Source organism: Canis lupus, chromosome 17, assembly GCF_011100685.1.
Source record: "Canis lupus familiaris isolate Mischka breed German Shepherd chromosome 17, alternate assembly UU_Cfam_GSD_1.0, whole genome shotgun sequence".
Taxonomy (NCBI): domain Eukaryota; kingdom Metazoa; phylum Chordata; class Mammalia; order Carnivora; family Canidae; genus Canis; species Canis lupus.
In genome coordinates, this window is record NC_049238.1 from 54,355,177 (window position 1) to 54,380,276 (window position 25,100).

The window sequence follows — 25,100 nt, forward strand, 5'->3', positions numbered from 1 at the left end:
AGAAACAAAAGAACTCCACTCTGTTGGGAGAAGTTAATCAAGGAACACTGCAGAAGTAACCACCAGGAGTTGAACAACATGAATAATATAAATGTCTCTGCCTGTGGGCAACACCAGTTCCTTTGGGGCAGGATTTCTCTTTAGAGTCTTAAGAGACAGTGTTTTAAATTTCAGTGAATATTATCTTTATTTGCAACTATCTTAGCAATGACTGAAATCCACCTATCTCCTTTGATTTTATTTTATTTTTTAATTTGATTTTTAGCCTAGTAAAATTTTGTTCTGGACACAGGTTCTCACTTAACTGCTTTAACGGCTGGCAGTGTGCTTCTGAAAGTTAGAAGTGAGTAAAGAAGAGCGACAAAATAATATAGTAATAGCACTATATATCCATTTTGAAGAAAAATGCTACCGTCTGTCTCCTTCCCCTGCCCTTCTCAGGGAGAGGGTGGTTGCGGAGGCAGTTTGAGGGCTGGCGGTGTCTGGAGTGAAGGCCTCCTCTCCGCCAGACCAAGGTCTGGAGCACCAAGTTCAGGCTGTGTGTAGATAAGCTGAAGCATTTTAAACGGAGCAGGGGGAGGGGTATCCAGAGCAATCTAAATTTAAACTATAGAATCAACATTTTCTCCAAAAATTGTTCCAGTTTTCAAGAGGCGTAGGTGGATCCTGTGAATTGTGTGCTAATGCACATGCTTTTCCTACACTCTGCTTATGTCAAAACATTTCCAGTGACTTTGATTCAGGAGTTTATTTTCAGGCTATAGACTGGAGAGAGGACTTTTGTGGGGGCGGGGGGAGGTCTTTTAAATGATTTTAAGGATTCTTAGGCTGATTTTTTTTTTTATTTTTAAATAAAAGATGAACAGGTCACTGTTCTTATGTAAGCCTTAAAAATACTTAACCTTGATCCCCAATTGGCTTCTTTGCAAAGCTAAGAATTTAAACATAATAATAAAAGTAACTTGGCATTTTACGTGTCTTGTTTAATTTAGCATTTGGTTCTCCCAGAAAATACTACCTGGAAGTAGGCACAATTATTCTCTCTGTGCTGGGGCAGAAAAAAAAAAGAAAGCTTAATACTTAGTGACTTACCCAAGGATACATAGCTGATAAGTGGTAGAGTGCAGGAGTCTAACTCAGACTTGTCTGGTTCAGAGTACAAAGGACTGAGCACTATATTCTCAGTTAATAATGTAAAGATGATTTCATTCTCTCAGTGGAGAAGATGGAAGGTTGTGATATAGAGATTTGACAGCACAGCCCCCTCCCTGTTCACCCCAAATGGAAATGACTGGCAGGACCATTCTGTGGTTGCCATGAGTTCTCTACGGGTCTTATTGCCCTCGGGTGCAGGTGGCATGTCTTGAGCTTCTGATAGTTGGGATAGTAGGGTCACTTTCGTTTAGCTTCTGGTGTATGCATGTTTATTTCTGCGATTATTGTCCCATTGAATATTCAAAATGTTGGATGTGCTAAAAACTGCTAAAATCCCCTGCTCCAAAATCTTCTGTTTGTTCATAATATACAACCTCACCTCTCCCACGTTTTCCTTTAGGTCGGACGTGATAAATATGAACCTGCGGCCGTTTCAGAGCATGGCGACAAAAAAAAGGCCAAGAAAGAAAGGGATATGGATGAACTGAAGAAAGAAGTTTCTATGGTAAGTATTAGGAGGCAGGTTGCTTTTTGTTCTCCTTATAAATTAATTCTATCCTATCTGTTGGCTGTTTAATTCCCCCCACCCTCTAATCCTTCAGTCAGAGGCTTAATTTATTTTAAAAGTAAAAGCAGTTATTGTGGTTATCATCTAGATCTTACTGAATGGTAGAAGAAAAAAAAATTCACTTTCCAGGCTGTTAGAGCATTGGGAAAGTTATTCGCACTGCCCTCCCTCCCCATCCCCAATCCCTGGCATAACCAAAGGTCCACAGAAGCAACTGTGGTTGATATTAGAGCCTTTGCTTTTCTGTTTCTGGATTCTACCAAACATAGGGAGAACCCTGAGCCTCTCCAGCTGTGGAGGCTCCCACAGACAGAGCTTGTCTAGAACCTGCCTGGTCATCAGAGAAGGCAGATAAGGTTCTACTCCACCTCCGAGACTGCTGGGCTTTTTTGAAGTCATGAGGCAGGCAGCAAGGGGCTTCATCCCACAGCTTTCACTGTCCTCCAGGAACGGGCTCTCAGCACCAGGCTGTGTGGTTGCTGAGCCATTAGGCAACTGGGAGGAAGAAGTCTACCACCTTCCGCACTGAAGGAAAGCCCGTTTTCTGAGCCTTGGTAGTACTAGTGATGAATGACATCAGTGCTTTCTCCTAATCTTTTTTCATGGTCCTGTGTTCAATTCTTATTTCTCTCTCCCCTTAGGATGACCATAAACTGAGCCTTGATGAACTTCATCGCAAATATGGAACAGACCTGAGTCGAGTATGTTGTCATTTCACACTTGTACAGAGTCCTGTTTCCCGTAGGCATCTCCCTGTGTCACAGGCCTAGCCCTGGAGCCCCTGGGAGGAGAATGATGACAGGCACCATCTGAGTAACTAATGTGTGCCACATGGAGAGCTTGGGCTTTTGTGTGCTGCTTTAGTACATTGTTTGCCCCTGAAACTTTGACAGTAGACGGTATTTTCCCCATTTTAGAATAGGTGAGATCCAATAAGGGGAAGCACCAGGATTTGAAATTGAATGGTTCCATAGCCATGCTCCTTCCCTGACTTTTGATTACACATCTTTGTCTTTATTCCTCTATGTTCATGAAATTGAGTTGAATATTTCAATGAGCTGAATCTTCAGCACATCAGCTTTTGCACTTTGACCCGCCAGCTCCTTTGCAGTATCTCAGAGCCTTGATTATTCTAGTAGCATTTATTTGAAACTTGTTTTTTTACACAACTGAAATCTCTCAATCAAGTATGTGTTCTATATCCTTGTAATCTGGGGGGAGTTGGGTATAAATTGGCCACACAAACAATATAAAAGGAAACGGGGGAGGGCACAGTTGGTTATTTCTGTGCATAAAGTAAAAAGTCTGGGGAAAAACTTGAGTGGTAGCCAGTGAGTGTATAGCCATTATTTCAGTAAATGATCAAGACATTGTAAGTAAGAAGCGTGCTGGCATGGGTGCCCTGGGCTCCAAGGGGAGGCATGAGTCCCACATTGAGCTGACCATCACCGTTGCCTGAGCACAGCATCCTCTCATTTTTAGTAATACCTTAAAGGGGTTGTCGTGAGAATGAAGGTAACTCGTGGGAAGCACTGGACTCAGTGCCTAGCAGGTAGAGCGCACTCAGATGTTGGGTGTCAGTTCTACTTTAGGGGAGGGTTACATAAGGGGCTTGAGGAGGGGCCTGAGTCCTCATTTCTCCCTTAACTGCCTGGTTTTCTTCTCACTATTCCCCATAGTCCCTGTGTAATTCAGATATTTAAAATAACATGAATACAAACTACATATTAATGGTTACTTTGGACAAAAATTAGTTTTGTCGTTGTTTTTTCTACTCTGACTTGAGTATTTTGATAATATGAAAGTAATTACATTTTCCCCCTTGTAATGGGAGCCTTGTATCTACTGTGTACTGTCCATGTATCTTGGTCTTAAGGCCCATTTAGAGAAGTGCAAGGCGTTGGTACTGTGGAGTTTTTCAGTGAATATTTTTAAGTTGGCAGGTTCCTGTGGTGAGCTGGAATATGCACCTGTGTGAACCCTCCCAGCCACATAGTCCTTTCACTTACCACCCATAGGATAGAGTTCTATACTGAAAACTTGGCTCTTAAACCATTCACAGGTTTGATTCCTACAGGGATTTTTTTTTTCCTTTTTTGACGTATAGAGAGGGTTTCTTCCCCTCCCTGACAGATCCAATATACAAAAAAAAACCCTCAAAGCTCTTAATTTGCAAAGCTGACTCGATGAGTTAACATTGCTGAGTTCTGGCAAAAATGCAGTTTGGCATGAGTCCCTTACCTCAGCTTAGATCAGACTGGTTTCTGATCTGTCCATTGGTCCATTTAATATATATTTCAGTCTGGATGTTGTGGGCTCCTTGGGAAGTTTGGGCAGCTGTGTGCCTGGACCAGGAAGGGGGCTTCTTCATCAGAACTTGCCAGGTTTCATAGGCTGTCTAGCATGGGGAATTTTTTTTCCTCCTGAACCCATTACTGTGGCCCTCCAGCTATCAAGGTGTATTTGCTTGTGTGTTCTGGGGCAATGTGTCTTACTTATATTCCTCTGCTTTTCAGGGCCTAACAACCGCTCGAGCTGCTGAGATCCTGGCTCGAGATGGTCCCAATGCCCTCACCCCACCTCCCACCACTCCCGAATGGGTCAAGTTCTGTCGGCAGCTGTTTGGAGGTTTCTCGATGTTACTGTGGATTGGAGCGATTCTTTGTTTCTTAGCTTATGGCATCCAAGCTGCCACGGAAGAGGAACCTCAAAATGATAATGTGAGTTCTGTAGTTGCTAACTTAGATTACCAAGTATGTGTAAGGTGTCCTCCTGGTCTTTGCTACCCACTTATTTGCCACTAGTTACCACTGGTTAGCTGATGGTTTTAAACAATAGGGAAAGGGATGTGTGGGTGGCTCAGTTGGTTGAGCATCCCAACTCCTGATTTCGGCTCAGGTTACCATCTCAGGGTCATAAGTTCGAGCCCCCTGTTGGGCTCCGTGCTCAATGAATTTTGCTGCTTTCTCTCAAAAAATCTTTAAAGGTAAACAAACACAAGGGGAAGGCACTGTCAGTAACCATTGCCTTCAAGGCCCATCCATTCTTCCTTCTTCGTTTCCAGTTTCTCTCTCCATCTCCCACTTTCTAGATGCTCTTCCATGCCGATGTCCAGCCTTTCTGTCCCTGCTGTGAATGGGCAGCTCCACTCAGGTCCTGGCCCAGGGCCAGCCACCACCCAGATGGCAGAGCACAGCGTTTAATGTTGGCCCCTAATGTACAGCCAGAAATGGAGCCATTCTTCAGAAGTCACAAATTGTTTTGAAAATGTCTTTGTTTTAATAAAGTGGGATTCATCTAGAACATTTCCAAAAGTCCATCAAAGTGTTATGACCAAGGGTCTCTGTGACCTCATCCCTGACCCTCCTATACACGGTCTCTAGAAAGATACATTCAAAGACATGAGTCCTATATTTATTTTTGAAGCCTTGACCTGTCAAAAATTAACTGAATGTTTTCAACTCCTTACTGAGAGCCCGTGGCTCTAACCTGTTTGTTGTCTTCCAGCTATATCTTGGTGTGGTACTATCAGCTGTTGTCATCATTACTGGCTGTTTCTCCTACTATCAAGAAGCTAAAAGTTCAAAGATCATGGAATCCTTCAAAAACATGGTTCCTCAGGTACCTTTCGCTTTGCCCTTCTCCATTGACAGCCCCAAATGAGAGTGTGAAGCTGAGGTTTCCGAGTCAATGGGAACAAGAGGGCCACCTCTAACATAACTCCCAACAAGCTTTTGTAACTTGTATAAATAGAATAATCCTTCTGGTCGTGCTCTCAGATAATTCACATTAGAGATCCTTTTATAATTTGGTTTTCTTGTTTGAACACTACCCGATCCTTGTCTGTAACCACTTTTCTCTAATTGAATGATGTAAACTGTTTTCTGCTTCCAAAGCAAGCACTTGTGATTCGAAATGGTGAAAAAATGAGCATCAACGCAGAGGAGGTTGTAGTCGGGGACTTGGTGGAAGTGAAAGGAGGAGACCGAATCCCTGCTGATCTCAGAATCATATCTGCCAACGGCTGCAAGGTGGGTTCAGCAGGGATGCCCCCTGTGGCTCAGGCACAGTGCGCAGAGCAGCCCGGTGTCCACATACACGCGGCTCAGGCACAGTGCGCAGAGCAGCCCGGTGTCCACATACACAGCCCTCTTTCTTGTCTCATGGACAGGTGGATAACTCCTCGCTCACTGGTGAATCAGAGCCCCAGACTAGATCTCCAGACTTCACAAATGAAAACCCCCTGGAAACGAGGAATATTGCCTTCTTCTCAACGAACTGCGTGGAAGGTAGACCATTTAACGGCACTACTCATATAGCATGCTGTTTATCTTGGGCATTAGCAACAATGATGAAAACCGTAGACCTAATTTCTGTTCTCGTTTTATTGGCTCCTTGTCTGACAACTGTGGTCAAGCACGGCAGATGCGGTCAACTCCCTGGCAGGAAGGCTCAGAAAGCCTGTGGGTTCTCAGTCTGCTTCCCCCCACCCCCGCCTCCGACATGCCTCTTCTGTTGGCTTTGCTGACCTGCCAGTGGCATTTGGAGCTGCTGTCCTCCTGGATAGAAAGCCCTTCACCAGTCTCTCTGGTTTAAAACAGCATATACCCCACAAAAGCGCTGGCCCCTAAAAACATGCGGTTTGTCTCTTTTTTAACCATGCCAGGCAACTGCAAGTTCTGTGACTTCTTTGATAAAACGAGGTACAATTTCCTCTCCTTCCCTTTCTTAAGGCACTGCGCGCGGCATTGTTGTATACACTGGGGATCGCACTGTCATGGGAAGAATTGCCACACTTGCTTCTGGGCTGGAAGGAGGCCAGACTCCCATCGCTGCAGAAATTGAACATTTTATCCATATCATCACGGGTGTGGCTGTGTTTCTGGGCGTGTCCTTCTTTATCCTTTCTTTGATCCTTGAGTATACTTGGCTTGAGGCCGTCATCTTTCTCATCGGAATCATCGTAGCCAATGTGCCGGAAGGTCTGCTGGCCACTGTCACGGTAAGCAGCTTGGCGACATCAGTGTTCGCTCTTAGTAAATCAGCCTGCACGTGGGACTCCACCACTGTGCTCTCCAGAGCGGCTGCCAGCTCAGGTGTGATCGCCCTCGCTTGCATGGGGTTAGATAGCAAGGAGGCTGAGCATGTCTTTTACATGGAAGATGGTCATCCCAAAGCCCGAATAAGCCTAGATTTTGATCTTATTGCATGATCCACAACAGTGTGACCAAGGGGGAGAATTTGGGGGTGAGCCGGGGAAACACAATGTGGTAAATCCTGGCTATTTTCAATTTTTCTTTATCTCTTACTTTATGGGAGGAGGGAAGGCCCTCTATCCACATTCTGGTCATGATTCAGACTTTGGAGGATGATTGGACAGGTTTAATTTTAGACCAGCTTCTTCCATGTTTAGGAGGTAGCCAGAGTCTGTATACAATGCTGAGATTGAGGTAATCTGGTCCCTAATGGTTTTTAGGTATGTCTGACCCTCACTGCCAAACGCATGGCAAGGAAAAACTGCTTAGTGAAGAACTTAGAAGCTGTGGAGACCTTGGGATCCACGTCCACCATCTGCTCAGATAAAACTGGAACTCTGACTCAGAACCGGATGACCGTTGCCCACATGTGGTTCGACAATCAAATCCACGAAGCCGACACGACAGAGAATCAGAGTGGTGAGGCCAGGTCCCACCCCATACCTCAACCTCACCTGCTCACATTGCTTCCTGTTTTTTTTTTTTTTTTTAAGTTGTTTTTTGTGTTTGTCTTTATCATTTGGTAAAAGAGTTAAGGGTATGGGGTTTTAGATTTCTCTTGACTTTGCCCTGAAACCTGATTCGTTTCATTAGCTGGGAAATGAGATGTATCCTTTCACTTTGGATGGGACCTTAATACCAAGTTCAATGCATTATTTTCCTATCTTTTTTTTTTTCTTTTCTTCTGCTTCCATCAGGTGTCTCGTTCGATAAGAGTTCAGCCACCTGGCTCGCTCTGTCCAGAATTGCGGGTCTTTGTAACAGGGCGGTGTTTCAGGCTAACCAGGAAAACCTGCCTATCCTTAAGGTATGCCTAGGAATTCCTGTTAGCCATTAGGCCACCTTCGGGGGTGTAGGTACACACAAGAACCACCACCTGAGTGTTCTCCCTAGAGAGCATGTGCTCTCTGCGTTCGGATCCAGTCCTCGTAGCACACCCTTCATGTGATGCTCTGTGTATGTAGCTTGTGTTGCCCAGGGATCCCAGAGCACTTAAGATTACCTTGTGGTCCATATAGGTCAGAAAAAAGGGCTTATACAGTAAAAACTGACCAGAGGTGGGAGGCAGTCTTCACCGTGAGAAACCTAATGAATAAAACCCGGTTTTGCCACTCTGAGTGTATGATACTCCTCTAACCCAGCAGACGGTGAGGGCTGCTTTTGTGACTCGATAATCGTATTTGCATATTAGGATACAGTAGATTCCAGTAAATCCCTTAAGCCATTTATTTTCTTAAAATAGCTCAGCTATTTCTCTTATCTTATTTGTTCTCTACTTGCTTACTAATGATGCAAAAATAAGCTCAGCCTCATGGAATTCATGTGAACTGACTGAGGTTTCACTGTGCTGTCCGGTGGAGACAGTCTCAGAAAGGTCATAGCTACCCAGGGTTGTTTAGGATGAGGAAGATGTGTGTGAGGCCCTCTGGGCTCGCTTGTTCTCGGTGAGGCTGCTGGGGGTGGTTCTGGGTAGAAACCGAGCTGTCAGAGCAAGAAGGCTCCTATAGAGGGAACTGCGGTGGCTTCTCCTGTGAAGATGGGACCCTTGTATCCTTTAAAGGAAGAGTTCTTGGCATCGAATTGGTGTTCATTTGAGGAGGATGTTATGTATCCTGGGATAAAACTTGAGATGCCTATTTTTATGTATTTCCTTACCTCAAAATGGAAATCTTCTAGGCTTTCAGCATAGGGCTCAACAGGTATCAAATCTTTCCTGATTTAAAAGTGCCAGAAAGGGAGCGTGGGGTGTATTTCTGAGTATGGGGGGGGGGGGGGCATGTCAGTAGCAACACTACTGTTCCCTTCTCTCAAAAGGCATGCAACTATCCTACTTTAATAACCGGGCTTTGTTAAAAATGATTCCACTTATTTCACATTTCTTACCAAACCTGGCCACCTTTCTTATTAAACAGAACTACTTTGTTGGTGAGCATTAATTTTCTCTTCTGCATGTCAGAATTCTAAAAGTGTTTATATAAAAGTTGGCTACAGCTAAAAATGTTCTTAGTATGTCCTACTATATTTCACAAAATAGAAGTATGTGTTACCTCAAGTGTGGGCTGTAACTTAAAATGTTAGCTGATTATATGACTGCTGGAGCTAATAATAGCTTTCAGTTCACACCAATCAGGCCCAGATAATTTTGCACAATTGAATTATGTCTAAAGCCGTCTACTTTGCCCTTGACACAGACAGTTTGCCCCCAGTCCTGGGAACCTAAGGGATTTTCTTTTAAATTGTAGCTGCTGTAAATATTTGGACTCTCACTTGGTATTTTCAGATTCATAATCAGAAATATGTCCTTGGGAATAGTGTTGGCTTTGAGACTTTGCAACAGGGGGGAAGATTAAAAATAAATAGGCTAAAGTAGGTTAGAAGAGTGTGTTGTGCTCTTCCCAAGAGTGAGTGACCCCTTCAGGCACCCTTCTTATTCCAGAAGCTGGATGTGTGGGGTAGAGGAGGAGGAAGAGGCAGAGGGAGGCTTGCTTCCTCTTCACCCACCCTGTCTTCCACTTCTGATGAGACCAGAATATGTCTGGGTGACTTCCCAGTTTTTCGTTGGTGCCTGGGTGAAGCGTTTCAGGCTGATTAACAGATAGATGTCTCTGTTGACAGCGGGCAGTTGCAGGTGACGCCTCAGAGTCCGCACTCTTAAAATGCATCGAGCTGTGCTGTGGTTCTGTGAAGGAGATGAGAGATCGATATGCCAAGATTGTGGAGATCCCCTTCAACTCTACCAACAAGTACCAGGTGGCTTGGCGGTGGCAAGGGTGGGCCGGGGGCAGGCGGGGAGGAGTGGAAGCTGGAAGGAGAGCTGTTTTCCTGTTTGAAATATTATAAGCTTAAGTGGGTTTCTTGGTAGCATTCAAAGTAATGCTACAAAGTGAGACACCAAAGTTCAGAAATGGGAGACCTTGGTGGTTTTTATGACATGTACTAAGGAGTAAGTGAGCTGAGCTACCCACTCGGATTGCCACGCTCAGCCACTGGCATTCACACCTCCACATCCTTTACAGCTGTCCATCCACAAGAACCCTAACACGTCTGAACCCCGACACCTGTTGGTGATGAAGGGTGCTCCGGAAAGGATCCTGGACCGCTGCAGCTCCATCCTCCTGCACGGCAAGGAGCAGCCTCTGGATGAGGAGCTGAAGGATGCCTTTCAGAATGCCTACCTGGAGCTGGGCGGCCTCGGAGAGCGAGTGCTGGGTATGTGAACGGCCAGCAGCACGGCCAGCAGTCTGGTACACATCTGCATGGTGTCCTTACCTCTCCTAAACCTTCCGGAAGAATTCTCCTCGATCTGCCCCCTCTCCTGGAAAGAGTAAGGACTGGAGAGGTGTTTGGTGTTTTGGGCCCATGAGCAACAGAATCCTGTTGGTTTGCTTCTGATTCATACTTAGATCTTTGGTCTCATGCTGGTCAGTTCTGTTTGCCTGGGTGAAAAAAAAAAACCGGGGAGAAGAACTTTATTATCAACCCTTTGTTGCTATGACTATGACCTACAGACTTAATGAAATTAAAATTAATTCCCAGGGCTTCAAGAGTAAAACCATTTCCTGACTGGCACAGAATGGCTGTGAATTCACACCGGAGCTCATGCGTCAGTTCACAAATGACATTAACAGTAAACTTTGCATCTAGGGAGCTGCTTGTCCTTCCCAGTATGTCAGTCCCTGCAGAGGAGAGGTGCATTACACTCACTGTATAATGTAATTGAGAAAGTGGCCTTCGTGATATTTTGCAGGCAGGCAGATAAAAAGACATTATTGATGTAATTCTTCTGTTCCACTTAGCTTACTGACTCAGAACTGATTGCCTGGTTCCATACTTTGGCTCATACCTGCTCCCTCCTCTAATCTGAAGTACTCTGTCCACTGAAAAATCCCTGTCAAGTGTTGCTTCCCCATGTCTACCAGTCCACAATAGGAGCATTCTCTCTCCCTGAATCCATGTACCACCTCCTACCACTTTAAAGAACATCGTAACCTTCCTACAGCATTGCAAGAACATCCTGAATGTCATGATCCTGGTGGTAATGATACTATGTGATAAGCCCCTTGGGCAGAATGTGTCTGCTTTGTATTTATCCTCAGAGTACTTTGCATGATGGGCCTCCCTGCTACCCAGTAATGTATTTTGGGTAAATGAATAGTGAGCAGAGATGATGGGGACTCGGTTTTTCCAAAGAAAGAAGCAGAGATAAATACAGTTCCATGATTTGCCAGTTCTAAGTACCCTAGTAGGCAGGTCTAGAACCCTGAGGTCCTGATGCTCAGAAGCCCTGGCCTTCCTTGGAGGCGTGGTGATGGCTTCTGTCACTAGTGTGGGTTTTCCTGATTCCATAGCATCTATACATGTTAAATAAAGCCTCACTGTTTTAAAACTAGACTTTTAAGAAATACTCCCAAAGTAACCGTGGAGCCCGAGGTAATCAATCCAAAGAACCAGCTACTGTTTCCTGTACCACCTGCATCACCAAGCTCACAGACGCCGTGCTTTCCTTGCAGGTTTCTGCCACCTTTTCCTGCCAGATGAACAGTTTCCTGAAGGGTTCCAGTTTGACACTGATGATGTGAATTTCCCTGTTGAGAACCTCTGCTTTGTTGGGCTCATCTCCATGATTGACCCTCCACGGGCTGCTGTTCCTGACGCTGTGGGCAAATGCCGAAGTGCTGGAATTAAGGTAGTGCCTGGTCCTTGGCATCATCTTAGTGCCTTGGGGTACCCTGCTTAGTCATGTGGCCCCATGGGAGTCCCATAGCCAGCTTATTTACTCACCTGGAGGGTTAGTTTCTTATCACTACAGCTTTGGTTACCACCAGAAAAAGGCCACATGGTACTAAAATGTTGGCATAAGCAGCAGATGAGGGGTTTAAAAGAAAACACATTTTGGGAAAGGAAATGGGAACATAAACAATAACTGAAAAGGGCAAAAAAAGACTTGGCATAAGGTTTTAGATTTGAAATTCTTGCATTCTAAATTGATTCACTTCGTGCAGTGAGTAGCATTCTTCTCCATTTTCACTTAACTGGTTTTTTAATGAATGTTTGGTGTCCTCTGCATCTATCTTTTTAAGTCATGGAACATTGTTCAAATGCACTGATAACGGGGCGGTTGTTTAGCCTCCCTTGGTGCTAGCTGTCTGATTTGTTTCCACTTTCTCATCCTCGTTAGTAACAGTGCCCTGAAGAGCTTTGCAAAAATTATTATTCGCTTTGACTCTCTTCTTAAGTGTAGTCTTCTGAATATAATCATTGGCTCAAAAAAGTAGTAACAAGATTTTTAATTCTTTTTACATACTCAGTGCTTTCCCAAATTAGGCCAGTTTGGGAGTGCTGACCAACAATATGTGGCACCTTTGCCCTCTAGTGTGGTCAGCATCACATTTTTACCTTTTCTTTTTGCCAGTTTTGGTAAATTTGAGTTTTCTTCTATGACTGTGTAAAAGGAAAAGTAGGTGCAATGTGTCTTACATGATTGTATACTAAGATAAAATCTGGAGGTTGCTTTCTGTAAACAGGCATTTATGTTTTTAGTTAATGTTTATCAGTTTTTAGGTTTGCATTTCTGTCCTTTGTTATTCCAAGATGAATTATCCTTAATATTTACTCTTGCCTCCTGAGGCAGCTGCATTCACTAAATTGCCCTGTTTTTTATTCCAGGTCATTATGGTCACTGGAGACCATCCGATCACAGCCAAAGCCATTGCCAAAGGTGTAGGCATCATCTCAGAAGGCAATGAGACCGTGGAAGACATTGCTGCCCGTCTCAACATCCCAGTGAGCCAGGTGAACCCCAGGTAAGACAAGGAAGCTCAAAAGCTGGTCTGCCTTGAATGTGCAAATGGTGGTAGTTGAGAGTCATCAGCTTGGCTCTCTGATGGTTTGCTTCTAGGCTTGCTCTGAATGGGGAATGCTCCTACAGTTCCAGAAGGCAACCTTGTCCTTCCAGGGGACAGGTTCAATGAGAGCAAGTCATCATTGCCAACACTTAGATGTGCTCACATAGTCTAAGCACTTGATGCGCTAACCTGCTAAGGGAGGTGGTGGTCCCACTTTGCAGAGCTGAGAAGCTGAGCCTTTGTCATACGCTCTGCAGTCGAGCGTCCAATTTCATGCTGTCAGCCACAAAGAATACAACCTAACACCTAGCACCGAGTCCATTTCCAGGGCTTGTCCAGGTAGTGCAGACCAAAAATGAATTTTGACAGTAAAGTAAAATAGGTAACAAAAACCAAGAAGTATTGTTTTTTGCTAAAGTTGGGGGCGGCTCACCCACTTTGGGGCTATCAGAGGGTTGGGTCTATTCTTTGAAACTTGGTCCTGGTATTTCAGTGTGTTTTCTCTAAAGATCGAGAAAGATGACAGGTACGCTGCCTGCAGGTGGTTGTGAGTCTTTGGATGAGACCTATGAACGTGCTTTGTAACCTGTAGGATACTGCGGAGATGATAGCGATAGCTCTTACATGAGAGGAAAAACTTCCTCTGGCTTTGTGTTGTTTACAAAGTGTTCTGTGTAAAACAGCCCCTCTTGGAGATAAGCATCATGCTGGTGAAGCCATGGGTGACCTTTTTCCCATCCTGATCCTAGAGACGCCAAGGCCTGTGTGGTACATGGAAGCGACCTGAAAGACATGACCTCCGAGCAGCTGGATGACATTCTGAAGTACCACACGGAGATCGTGTTTGCCAGGACCTCTCCTCAGCAGAAGCTTATCATTGTGGAAGGCTGCCAGAGACAGGTTAGCGGGCGACCAGGGCCAGGCTCTTTCAGGCACTGGTGACCTCTGTGATCACAGTGCCAGTGAAAACACAGCGCCGGTGTTGGACACGTGGCCCAGCTTTTCTGAGACTCACTGCATATGTGCCAGTAAGAAGCTCCAGAGGGAGGAGGAACTTGATAATGGCTTAGCAGAGCCACACACTTGACAACACACGTCTTCACCATCTCCCAGAGTCTGAGGCTCCATGCTTACCTGGAATAGCAGTGCAGGCTCCTAATGTCTACACTGGGGATGTGAATAGCTGGGAGACTGTCATCCCATCCCTTGAAAAGACCTTACAGGAATGGGGCTGTACAGAGGTCCACTCACCAAAGTCATGGCTTTGAGGAGCCCTTGTTTGTAACGGGAGGGGATATGTTTATCATCAGTCCTTAATTCTGTGGTCAGATAGTACCTGGGTGGCTTCTTAGCTGAGTCGGTTCTGAGCCTGCGGAGAATCTCCTAGGAAAGGGGCGGGGTCTGTAGTGAGGAGAGGCAAGTTGAGGCCTGTGTCTCCACCCCTGGACGGAGTGGCTCTTACAGACCCATCCCCCTTCTTCTGGCAGGGGGCTATTGTGGCTGTAACTGGTGATGGCGTGAATGACTCTCCAGCCTTGAAGAAGGCAGACATTGGGGTTGCCATGGGGATTGCTGGCTCCGACGTGTCTAAGCAAGCTGCCGACATGATTCTTCTAGATGACAACTTTGCGTCAATTGTGACTGGAGTAGAAGAAGGTGAGAGAGCACTGTGTTCAAAGCGTTCGCTAAAAACTCATCCCAATACTTCCCATCTGTATCTACTTCTTAGCCTGCCCATCCCCTTTAGCTCTGTAGTAAAAAACAAACACAAAACCAAAATCTTGCTTTCCCAGGTCGTCTGATCTTTGATAACTTGAAGAAATCCATTGCCTACACCCTGACCAGTAACATTCCAGAGATCACCCCCTTCCTGATATTTATTATTGCAAACATTCCACTACCACTGGGGACTGTCACCATCCTCTGCATTGACTTGGGCACAGACATGGTAAGTGACTGGCAGGGCTTCAGGCCCTCACTCACCCGCCGCTGCGACACCTGGTCAGACCGGGTTTAGTGGCACCCGGTGTGCGTCACAGCTTCAGCCCCCAGGAAGCAGCATTCTTAGTCTTTAGGGCAACTGTCAATACTTGTCAGATAGCAGCATATGAAAGGGAAGATTTTTTTTTTTTTTCCTTTTTAATAGGACTGGTAATAGCATCTCATGGTATGAAAAACAGTTTTAAAAGGGAAAGGGCGGGACGCCTGGGTGGCTGAGCGGTTAAGCATCTGCCTTGGGCTCAAGGCATGATCCTGGAGTCCCAGGATCGAGTCCCTCATCCGCTCCCTGCATGGAGCCTGCTTCTCCCTCTGCCTGTGTCCCTGCTACTCCCTCTGCCTGTGTCTCTGCCTCTCTCTAGTATCTCTCATGAATAAATAACATCTTTAAAAAGTAAGAAAATAAAGGGGGAAAGGGCAAGGACTTTATAATGGAAGGTTCACAGTGTCAGCTTCCTGGTATCTGACAACTTTTATACTCCTGCCTCTCGTCCCCAGGTTCCTGCTATCTCCCTGGCTTATGAGCAAGCTGAGAGCGACATCATGAAGAGACAGCCCAGAAACCCCAAAACGGACAAGCTTGTGAATGAGCGGCTGATCAGCATGGCCTATGGACAGATCGGTAAGCTGCTGCTGGTGACCTTGCACCCCAACTCTCTCCACCCCCAGGGCTTGGTTCCTGCTCTATCAGCAGTGGAACATGACCTCTAACAGGTGGGCAGTGAAAATGCCCTTTGATCCTAAATGCTCTGCCTACTGGCCTTCAGGAGAAGCCGGCAAGGCCACTGTGAGCAGCCCAGGCCTTTGGATTAATAGGTTGTAGTACTGTGAACACTTGGGTAAAATGGAACAGATAAGAACGTTGTAGAAATAGGACAGAGACTTGTCGACAGTTGCTGAGAAGAGGTTGGCTACTGGCCGGGAAGACCTAAGTTTAACAAGGAAGACTAGGTCCAGAGCATAGGACGAAATCTTGCCCTGAGGAATTCAGGATAGTGTGGTGTGGGATCAGAGGCCAGAGGAGAAGCGTCCTGAAAGTGGTAGGAGGAGGAGAAGGGTTGGGTCAGAAAATTCACTTATTTTGAATGTGTGAAAACTGAGATGGGAAAATAGTCGTGTTGTATCAGAGATTAAAAAATAGGGATGCGTTTTTCCCCCCTAAAAAGGCTCTGCCCCCATAGAGATACATGACCATGTAATAGCAGTGGGTGTTTCGGGGGTTTCAGAGTAAGGCCTGTGTGTCTTCCCCTTTTAAAGCTCTAAAAAGTGATTCAAAAAGAGAAGAGGGCACCGAGTGAGGGCTATGTCCCTGGGATCCTCCATCCTTCTAGTCCTCTCTCAACCAGTGACAGCCGCCCCTAAGTCCCCTCCCAGGCTTCCTGCAGCACTCAGATGAAGTATGTGCAGATGCCCTGGAATCAGGTTAGAATTGTTTTTCCACCCCTGCAGGTATGATCCAGGCCTTGGGGGGCTTCTTCACTTACTTTGTGATTCTGGCTGAGAACGGCTTCCTCCCGACCCACCTGCTGGGCCTCCGAGTGGACTGGGATGACCGCTGGATCAACGACGTGGAGGACAGCTATGGGCAGCAGTGGGTGAGTGAGGGCCCAAACAGTGGGAGCTCCTTAGGCCCCCCGAGGACAGTGGCCACTCAGCCTCTGGCCATGCAGGCCAAGAGCCGGCTCACCTGTCTGCCTTCTGTGTTTCAGACCTACGAACAGAGGAAAATCGTGGAGTTCACTTGCCACACGGCCTTCTTCGTCAGTATCGTGGTGGTGCAGTGGGCTGACTTGGTCATCTGTAAGACCAGGAGGAACTCAGTCTTCCAGCAGGGGATGAAGTGAGTAGAGGACACTCAGGGCCCTCACGGGAGGCATCTTGGTGATCTCTAAACTCCCCGAACCCAATACATGGCAGTTTCTGGAAAATCCCCTCTTTTGGAACAGATTTAGGAAGCAAGATGTGATTCTCCGGGTTTTTTTTTTCATCTGCCCGCAAGTTCCTAAGTACAACTGACACATAAAGACCTTGATCTGTCTTTTAACACATAGCATTAGAAGAGAAACATCTGATTGCATTCTTAAGCTTTTTCTTCCCTTGATTTTAGGAACAAGATCCTAATATTTGGCCTCTTTGAAGAGACGGCCCTTGCTGCTTTCCTGTCCTACTGCCCTGGAATGGGTGTTGCCCTGAGGATGTACCCCCTCAAGTAAGTTGCTCCTCTTCCAGCTCCGCAAAGTGTGAGAGAAAAGTGGAACTTCTCTCATGATGTGCACTAGTAACTATTACTGTTAGGAATTTGGGGTGGCACATCCAAGAATTTCTCTGGCTGGAAATTAGGAAGGATTGACCAGTGTCCTTAGGCTTTACCTGGGATCAGGCCAGACAGGCTCTGGTACCTTGGGATTGCTCACCAGCTAACTGCATCAGTGCTCAGGCCACCTTCAGCAACTGTCTAGTTGTCATTAGAGGCAGACCAGAGAGGCCTAGGGCTTGGAATGGGTTCAAATCTTGATTTACCTGCCTAGTTCCTGTGTGTCCTATCACAGGCCCCCGCCTTTGGGCCTCGGAATCCTCTGTTTTCAAAGGAAGAAGGTGGGAGAAGCAGGCTTGAAGTAGATCACAGTAGAGTAGACCAAAGGAAGCTGACCACTAAGTCTTTGCTCAGGATCAGACTAGCCTTTTTTTAAACACAGTGAAGGACTCTGTGGTAGACCCTGTATGTGAAAAATTCAGGTTTATCACAAGTGCAAATTCCAGTAGTTTTTTTTTTTTTTTTTTTAAGATTTTATTTATTTATTCATGAGAGACACAGAAAGAGAGGCAGAGACACAGTCAGAGGGAGAAGCAGGCTCCATGCAGGGAGCCTAATGTGGGACTCAATCCCAGGACCCCAGGGTCATGCCCTGAGCTGAAGGCAGATGCTCAACCACTGAGCCACCCAGGCGTCCCTCCAGTAGCTTTTTGAAACAAAAGAGTGTGGTGGTATCTGCTAGCTGGTTGAGGTTAAACAGTTGTAACTTGATTAAAAGATGCTAAAGTACAAAATATGGCACCCCTGTAACATGACCTTTTGATTCAAAAGTCTCAAAAAAAAAAAAAAAAAGAAAAGAAAAAAAGTCTCCCCACCCTTGGGGCGCCTAGGTGGCTTAGTTGGTTAGTTGTCTGACTCTTGATTTCAGGTCATGGTCTCAGGGTCATGGGATCAAGCCCCACATAGGGCTCTGTGCTCAGCAAGGAGTCTGCTTGAGATTCTCCCTCTCTCACTGTGCCCACACCCCCCATCCCCCAACCCACACATACACCCCAAAACTCTTAAAAAAAAATTCTCCCCAGCCTTGCTCTCAGATCCATCCTACCTGGCTGGTAGCCATCACCTCCTTCCACTGACCCCATCCCTGAAGTAGCCAAGCCCCATGAGCCTCCCTGGCATCTTGTTGGGTCTGTACAGATATCCCCTGTGTGCAAGGGTAGCCTGGCATCTAGGGTCTCTCACTATTGTCCAAATGGTCTTTCTAGCCTTCTCTTGTAGCCATCCAAGCTTCTGTTGGGTGAATTCAGTATTCTTTCCCCGCATACATATTTTGGTAAGGATGCTTCCTCCCACCCCACTAGTTTGGATAATCCTTCAGGACTGGTTTCCCGGGAGCTTGTCCCATGTGGTCTCACCCTCCTGGATTGGTGTACTTGCACCCCTTCTTTGGTATTACTTGTCATTTCTGTTCCCCACTAGCTTATAATCTTTAAGGCATGGGCTATAGGAATTTTTTTTTTTTCTTACTGTGTAGCCCAGGCCCCTTACACAGAGCTGGTATACAATAAGGGGCAAAGCCTTGTCCAAGTTGGATTCTATCAGGTTGAGCCACTGTTTGTCAAGAGGAGGGTAGGAGAACCACCTAGCTGTCTAAAAGGCTGAGATGGAGCATGACCCTGAAATGGAATAGTGCCTCAGGACATGTTTTGCTAGGACCAGATCACTTGTTCCCAACAGGTTCTACCCAATTTGGAAGGTGGGTTAGTTACTTCGGGTGGCTGAGTCAGATGAGGTCGTATCTTAGCTGCGGAGGAGATCGCCTAGCGCCAGGAAGAGGAGGAGAGGGCCAGGCTTCTGCCCTGGGACAGCCGCCCTCACGTGTTGACTGCAGACGTTGGTAGTCAGGGAAGCAGAGCCCTCCACCAAGGCTGCCTGGGGCACCTGTCTCCAGGCTGGGGGCTGAAGCGGCAGCTCGCTACATTCCCAAAGGCCTCCACTCTCTGTTAGGTCCCGGCGTTATTCATTCCCTGGCGCTGGGATTCAGTACACAGGTGACTGAATTCAAGGGGTGGATAAACCTGGTAGTTCTTGACCTTCAAGTGCCAGGACATAGATACATTGCACACTCAAGCTTCTTAAACTTTAGAAAGGGAGGAAAGGAAATGTCCGTTTGCTGTCGGATGGTCAACAAAAAAATCTCAACTCACGCTACAGATTATAAAAAGCAAACTGAAGGTGGGAAGGGGCTTCCTTCATGAAGTCCCTCTAGGCCCTGAGCACAGGGAGCCACATTCTGTTCTTAAGACCATTCTGTGTGTTCCATGCTAACGGCTCAGTAGTTAGCGGTGACTGTATGTGGCTCCTCCTCCCAGGCTTAGTTCATCATCTCTTTCCTTCGAATTCTGTTCATAAGTAAATTGCTACCTGCTTCTGTTTCCAGACCTACCTGGTGGTTCTGTGCCTTTCCCTACTCTCTTCTCATCTTCGTGTACGACGAAGTCCGAAAACTCATCATCAGGCGACGCCCTGGCGGTAATTACAGACCTTTTTAGCTTTAGCAGGGGTGTGGGAGAGGCCGTAGTTCTGTGGCTTCTATTTCCTCTGAAGTGTCTGGGCTCCCTCTGTGATCAGTCTGGTTGGCTAAGGCCACTGGCCTGGCCAGCTGGAAACTGGGTCCAGCCAGTCTCATCCCCAGAGTAAAGATCTCAATTAAGGTTTCAGAACCAATCATATTTTAGGCTAAACTACAAATCCAATAGGATACGGTGGAAAGTTGGTCAGAAACCTCAACCATCTTCCCAACTAATACATTCTTTCTAAAAACATTTAAATAACAGTTGAGGTCCAGTATTGAATTTGGGTGAACCATCCCCCTTCCCTGGACTTTGTCACCCCCAAGTCGTTCCTTGTCACTATCATTCCCACTGTGACTAGAGCCAGGAGGACTCACTGCACTGTGTCTTGTCTCTCTTTGCTGCATACAGGCTGGGTAGAGAAAGAAACCTACTACTAGACCCCCGTGTCCTGCACGTCGTGGAGCATCATGCCACACACTTTGCACCCACCACCCACCCCCTCTTTGTGTACTTCAGTCTTGGAATTCGGAACTCTACCCTGGTAGGAAAGCACCGAAGCATGTGGGGGAAGCAAGACGTCCTGGAATGAAGCATGTAGCTATATGGGGGGGAGGGGGGAGGGCTGCCTGAAAAACATCGTCTATGGGAATGACAGTGGGGATGGTTTTTATGTGCCTTTTTGTTTTTGTAAAAAGGAAAACTTGGAAAGACTGAAAGAATACATTTTATATCTGGATTTTTACAAATAAAGATGGCTATTATAATGGAATCTGTCTCATGGCCTCATCACTTCTGTTGCCCAGATGTTTGTTCTGAGTGCGCATCCCGGTGCTGGCAGCTTCCTCAGCACCAACCAGGAACTTCTGAGCCTGGCAAACTCAGACCTGCTGAACCAAAGCTAACCAACCGGCCATCTGGTTTAATCAGCTCTCTAGGCTATTTGGAGACACATTCATGTCTGTGAACCAGTGTTCAGAGGAAACTGCCCAGACCCTCTTTTTCTAGTAGAGGAACTTACCTGACCCATTCTCCTGTGGGCCACCTCTGGGTGAGTGGTCTACCTGCTGCCTAGCATCTACTTTTAAAAACATTTTATTTATGAAGTATATTTTTACTATATTTAAATTCAATTTGGCAACATATCTAGCACCTGTTTCTTGATGGCAAAATACGTGCTGTGAAAGATTCAGTTGCTTGGTTGAGATAAAACTCTCACCAGTCTGGTCCCAGCCTGCAGGCCACTCGCCATTTCTCAGGTCCCCACGACAACAGCCTCAAGCTTCCCTAGACTTAGGTTTGTCTGAGCAGCAGAACCTACATCTGTAGTCTCATGGCATGTGTATCATAGAGTGCTTCCCTTTCACATAGCTTGTTCCTAATGTAGCATCAAATAGCTCCATTTCAGAAAGTGGTTATGTGCCAGAGGCACTTAAAAAAAAAGGTAAGAGATCTGTTTACTTCGGGGGCAAGTCTGAGAATGCCTGCTTTCAATGAGTGAGTGTAAAATGCCCACCCCACCCCCCCTCGGTCTCCTGGTTCAGTAACAGCCTGAGTGCTGTTAACTAGCCATGCTCCAAGGCTGTCCTTGCTTCAAGCAGGCAACAATCCAGAGTCCTTACTGCTAGCACCAGAGTGATTGTGGTTTGCAGGTGATCATAGAATGAGTATTTTTTTCCTCTGAAAGTTTAATTCATTGCCTGTGCCTCTTGCCTGCCACTCCCTTCTTTTTATTATTATTTTTATTTATTTTTACAGTTTTTTCATTTAAATTCAATTTGCCTGACAAATTGAATTCACTTCTAAGCTACACAGGTGGGAGGGGAAGGGAGATGGCATTCCCACATATGGGCTGTCACTGTAATACCCCCTCCAGCTGGAGGAACTGGGAGAGCTGGGTGGTCTGCCCTTAGTCTAACCTACCAGTTCTTTCTTCCTCAGGGCACTTTCCCCTGGGGTGATCTCTGCACTGGTACACAAGTCATCTTTAAAGAGAGCCATCTGCTCAGCCCGACAGAAGGGAACTAGGATGAAAATGAAGAGAAAGTTGTCAGGATTATTGGACCATGAGACAGGTGGTAACTGGCTGCTTGAGGACATGTTGCACATCACTGCTGTGATGGCAGTAACAGGGTCCTTGCCATGTGCTTAAACTGACACAGCACTGTCAAGATTGGCTGCCCCCATCCATATTCCCTGTATGTCTGCTTTCTGGGACCCCCGGAGAATTGACCGCTGAGCACACACTACTATGATGAAGGTCAGCAGCCTGACACAGTAGATGGGGCTGACCCCAGCTGGCTGCCAGACCAGGGCTTTTCACAGCTCTTAGCAGCCCCAGACTTCAAAACACACAGAGTAGGGTAGAGCAGGACCAGGGGAGGATTGAACCTTCTTTCCCCTTCCCACCAAAAGAGTTCTACCTCCTGACAATTCTCTAAATAAAAAGTTTTAGGGCCAAAACTTCCTGCTCTACAGGAAGCAGCTAAGTGATGCATCCAACTGGTACCAAAACCAGACCTAATGGGCTAGATCTTTCTGAGCTTTCTAAAAGCAAGACTGAATGCCTGGGCTCAGTTCTACTTCACATGCAGATTCTCCTGTTAGCTCTTTCTGTGGAGCTAAGTATGGCTCCAGAAAAATGATAGAAACAGCTCCTGAATACTGACCCCTCCACCACCTCTTGTTCCTTTAACACCATCCTCTAAAGTCCTGTTTGAGATCGCCACTGACCTGATTATGAAGTCTGGCAGCACATCCCAGCCCTTACTTGGCCTCTGCAGCATCTATGCCTCCATCACACGCTTCCTGAAATCAGACCTCTTCTCTTTCCACGATCATCGCTGCCTACTCCTTAGCTTTCAGCTTCCTCTTCACATGCTCCCTGACTGTTCATTTCCTCAGGAAGTTCCCCGTACCCTTCCCTCTGCCTGCTTCATATTCCTGGGGTGTCATAACGTCACCCACATGATGCTTTTAGGCTGGTCCTCTCTCCTGGGCCCCCAGTTATCTATCGGATATCTATATTTGTTCAGAAAGCCTAACACACTAAACTCCAAATACAAACCCAAGTTTGAGGTCTCAAAATGAACATGTTCTAGGCAATGACCTCCACCACCCTGTTGCCTAAGTCAGAAAGCTGGAAGTCACAGGAAGTTTTGGTCTCCCTTACTTGCCGTGGCCCCACCAGCACGCAGCCAATCACCAAGTACTGTCAATTCCAGTGTGGCTGAAAACAGGCTTTGTCTCCGCCTAGATATGGTCACTTACTGGCCATAGACACAGAATTTTGCCTCTCTGCACTTCCTTTACTCTAGAATAAGGGTGACATTTGGGAATTGTTGAAAGGACTGCGATTATATGTGGAGACCAGAGCAGTGGCTAGTGCTCGCTCAATAATAAATCCCTTTCTCTCCTGGCACTGCCCTTCTACCCCTTCACAGAATTCACAATGCTGTTATTCAGTTATGTAATTATTAATTTAATACCCATTTCCCCCTGCTAACCTGTAAGTTCTGTGTGGTCCAGGAGCCTGTCTTTTCCGTTTTATCCCTCATGCTCAACTCAGTGCCTTAAAAAGAGAAGTTGGCATTCAGCAGTTAGCCAGTACTCCCTATGTTAAGGAGAAAGGCATGTTCCAGTTCAAGATGGCATCCTAGGAAGATCCTGAACTTACCTCTTTCCACAGACATGTGAAATCTACAGCTGTATATGGAACAACTTCTGGAAGAAAACCCTAGAAACTAGAGTGATGCCTGCACATCAGGCAAATAAGAAAAACTCCCATTGCAGCAGATGTGAGAGAATGAAACACCATCTTGCCATTAACCCCGCCTGTGGCACGAGCGCCCACAACTGGAGGGAACTCAAAACCTGGAGCTTTTCTCTGAGAGAAACAAAGGCTTTGTACTCCACACTAGGCACTCCAGCTTTTTTTTTTTTTTTTTTTTTTTTTTTAGATTTCATTTATTTACTCATGAGAGACACACACAGAGAGAGAGAGGCAGAGACACAGGCAGAGGGAGAAGCAGGCTCCATGCAGGGAGCCCGACGTGGGACTCGATCCCAGGTCTCCAGGATCAGGCCTTGGGCTGAAGGCAGCGCTAAACCGCTGAGCCCCCCGGGCTGCCCACACTCCAGCTTTTAAGACCTTCACCTGAGACGCAAGTCCCCAAAACATTTAGCGTTGAGAACCAATGAAGTTTATGCTATAATAGCAAACTGAAAAACAGCTCTTAAAAAGCCTGTGCACAGACTTACTTGCTCCCAACAACCAGCACAGAAGCAGCTGATTGAGAACCATCCAGACTTTATGTGTAAGAGGCTTATTTACTGATTTTAGAGCATCAGCCTGAGGGACCAGCTTCTAATGAAGCACACAGTCAAAGCCTCACTGTCATCCTTTCCAGAGACCTCAGAAAGTGGGTGCTATCCTCTCGCTTTCCCTCTGCCACACTCCAGAGTGCCAGTATCTCCTGGAGAGGAGATTCTACATGTGTCTGATGCCCCAGCTTTTATTGCTGTCACTCAGGGGATTGCCCATAGATCATCTGGCACTTGGTGACCAGCAGCTTTGTGTTTATGGATCCCATGGGACTACAATTCAGGGGATGGTTCTTGGCTGGTTGTCACCTCCAGGGCACTACACAGACGACAGACTGAAAGACACACCAAGTTTTTCTGTGACAGGTCTATCTGCTTGTTCAGGAGCTTTAGCCTGAGGGGCAGGCTTCTGGTTTGGTACCTATTAAGATGCACTTTGGGGATGGAGGCCAGTAGACACCATCTTTGCCCTGTCCCTCTGCCTTGCTCCAGATTGCAAGTATCTCCCAGAACGGAATTCATACATTTGTCTGGCACTGTAATTTATGTGACTACTACCCAGAGGCTACCTCAAGATTGCCTGGCTCTGGTGTCCAGTGGGACTTAAGCTTGCAGTCCCACAGTGCTGTATATATTTGCATTCTTTAAAAGTTGCTGCCTAAAGGTCTAGCTTCCAATCAGCCTGAACCTAGGTGCTGACTGAAGTCCCCCTTGGGTCACTGACAGATCTTGGCACACCCTCAATTACTGGAAGCCACCAAAAATAATGCTTGGACAATCACAAAGGTTCAAGATAACCCAAAGCTAGGGCAGGGTTGAACTAAGGTTCATTTCCTTCATAAGGCCACACCTTAAAGATGGGGAGAGGGGTTGTTTTATCTAACGTGTAGAAACCAAGACAAGAAGCCAAGGAAAATGAAGAAAATGAAATATGTTCCAAATGAAAGAACAAGATAAAACCCTGAAAAAGTACTTGATGAAACAGAAATAAATGACTCATTTGATAAAGAGTTCAAAATAATGGTCAAAAAGATGCTCACCAAAATCAAGAAAAGAATGTATGAACACAGTGAAAATTTCACAAAAGAGATAGAAAATATAAGAAAGTACCAAATATAAAAAATAGAA

General features: G+C 46.1%; 1 protein-coding gene across 1 annotated transcript; it reads left to right on the top strand.

Moving 5' to 3' along the window:
* The first annotated feature begins 1,555 nt into the window (after window positions 1–1,555).
* On the top strand, window positions 1,556–20,418 carry ATP1A1 (ATPase Na+/K+ transporting subunit alpha 1). The gene is made up of 22 exons (NM_001389224.1): window positions 1,556–1,660; window positions 2,365–2,424; window positions 4,240–4,443; window positions 5,231–5,344; window positions 5,620–5,754; window positions 5,895–6,012; window positions 6,457–6,725; window positions 7,200–7,398; window positions 7,677–7,786; window positions 9,595–9,729; window positions 9,996–10,188; window positions 11,490–11,665; window positions 12,646–12,782; window positions 13,574–13,724; window positions 14,312–14,480; window positions 14,618–14,772; window positions 15,321–15,444; window positions 16,272–16,417; window positions 16,532–16,662; window positions 16,930–17,031; window positions 19,517–19,608; window positions 20,061–20,418. The coding sequence occupies exons 1-22, from the start codon at window positions 1,631–1,633 to the stop codon at window positions 20,087–20,089; spliced, it is 2,979 nt and encodes a 992-aa protein (NP_001376153.1). The 5' UTR covers window positions 1,556–1,630; the 3' UTR covers window positions 20,090–20,418.
* The last annotated feature ends 4,682 nt before the right edge of the window (window positions 20,419–25,100 follow it).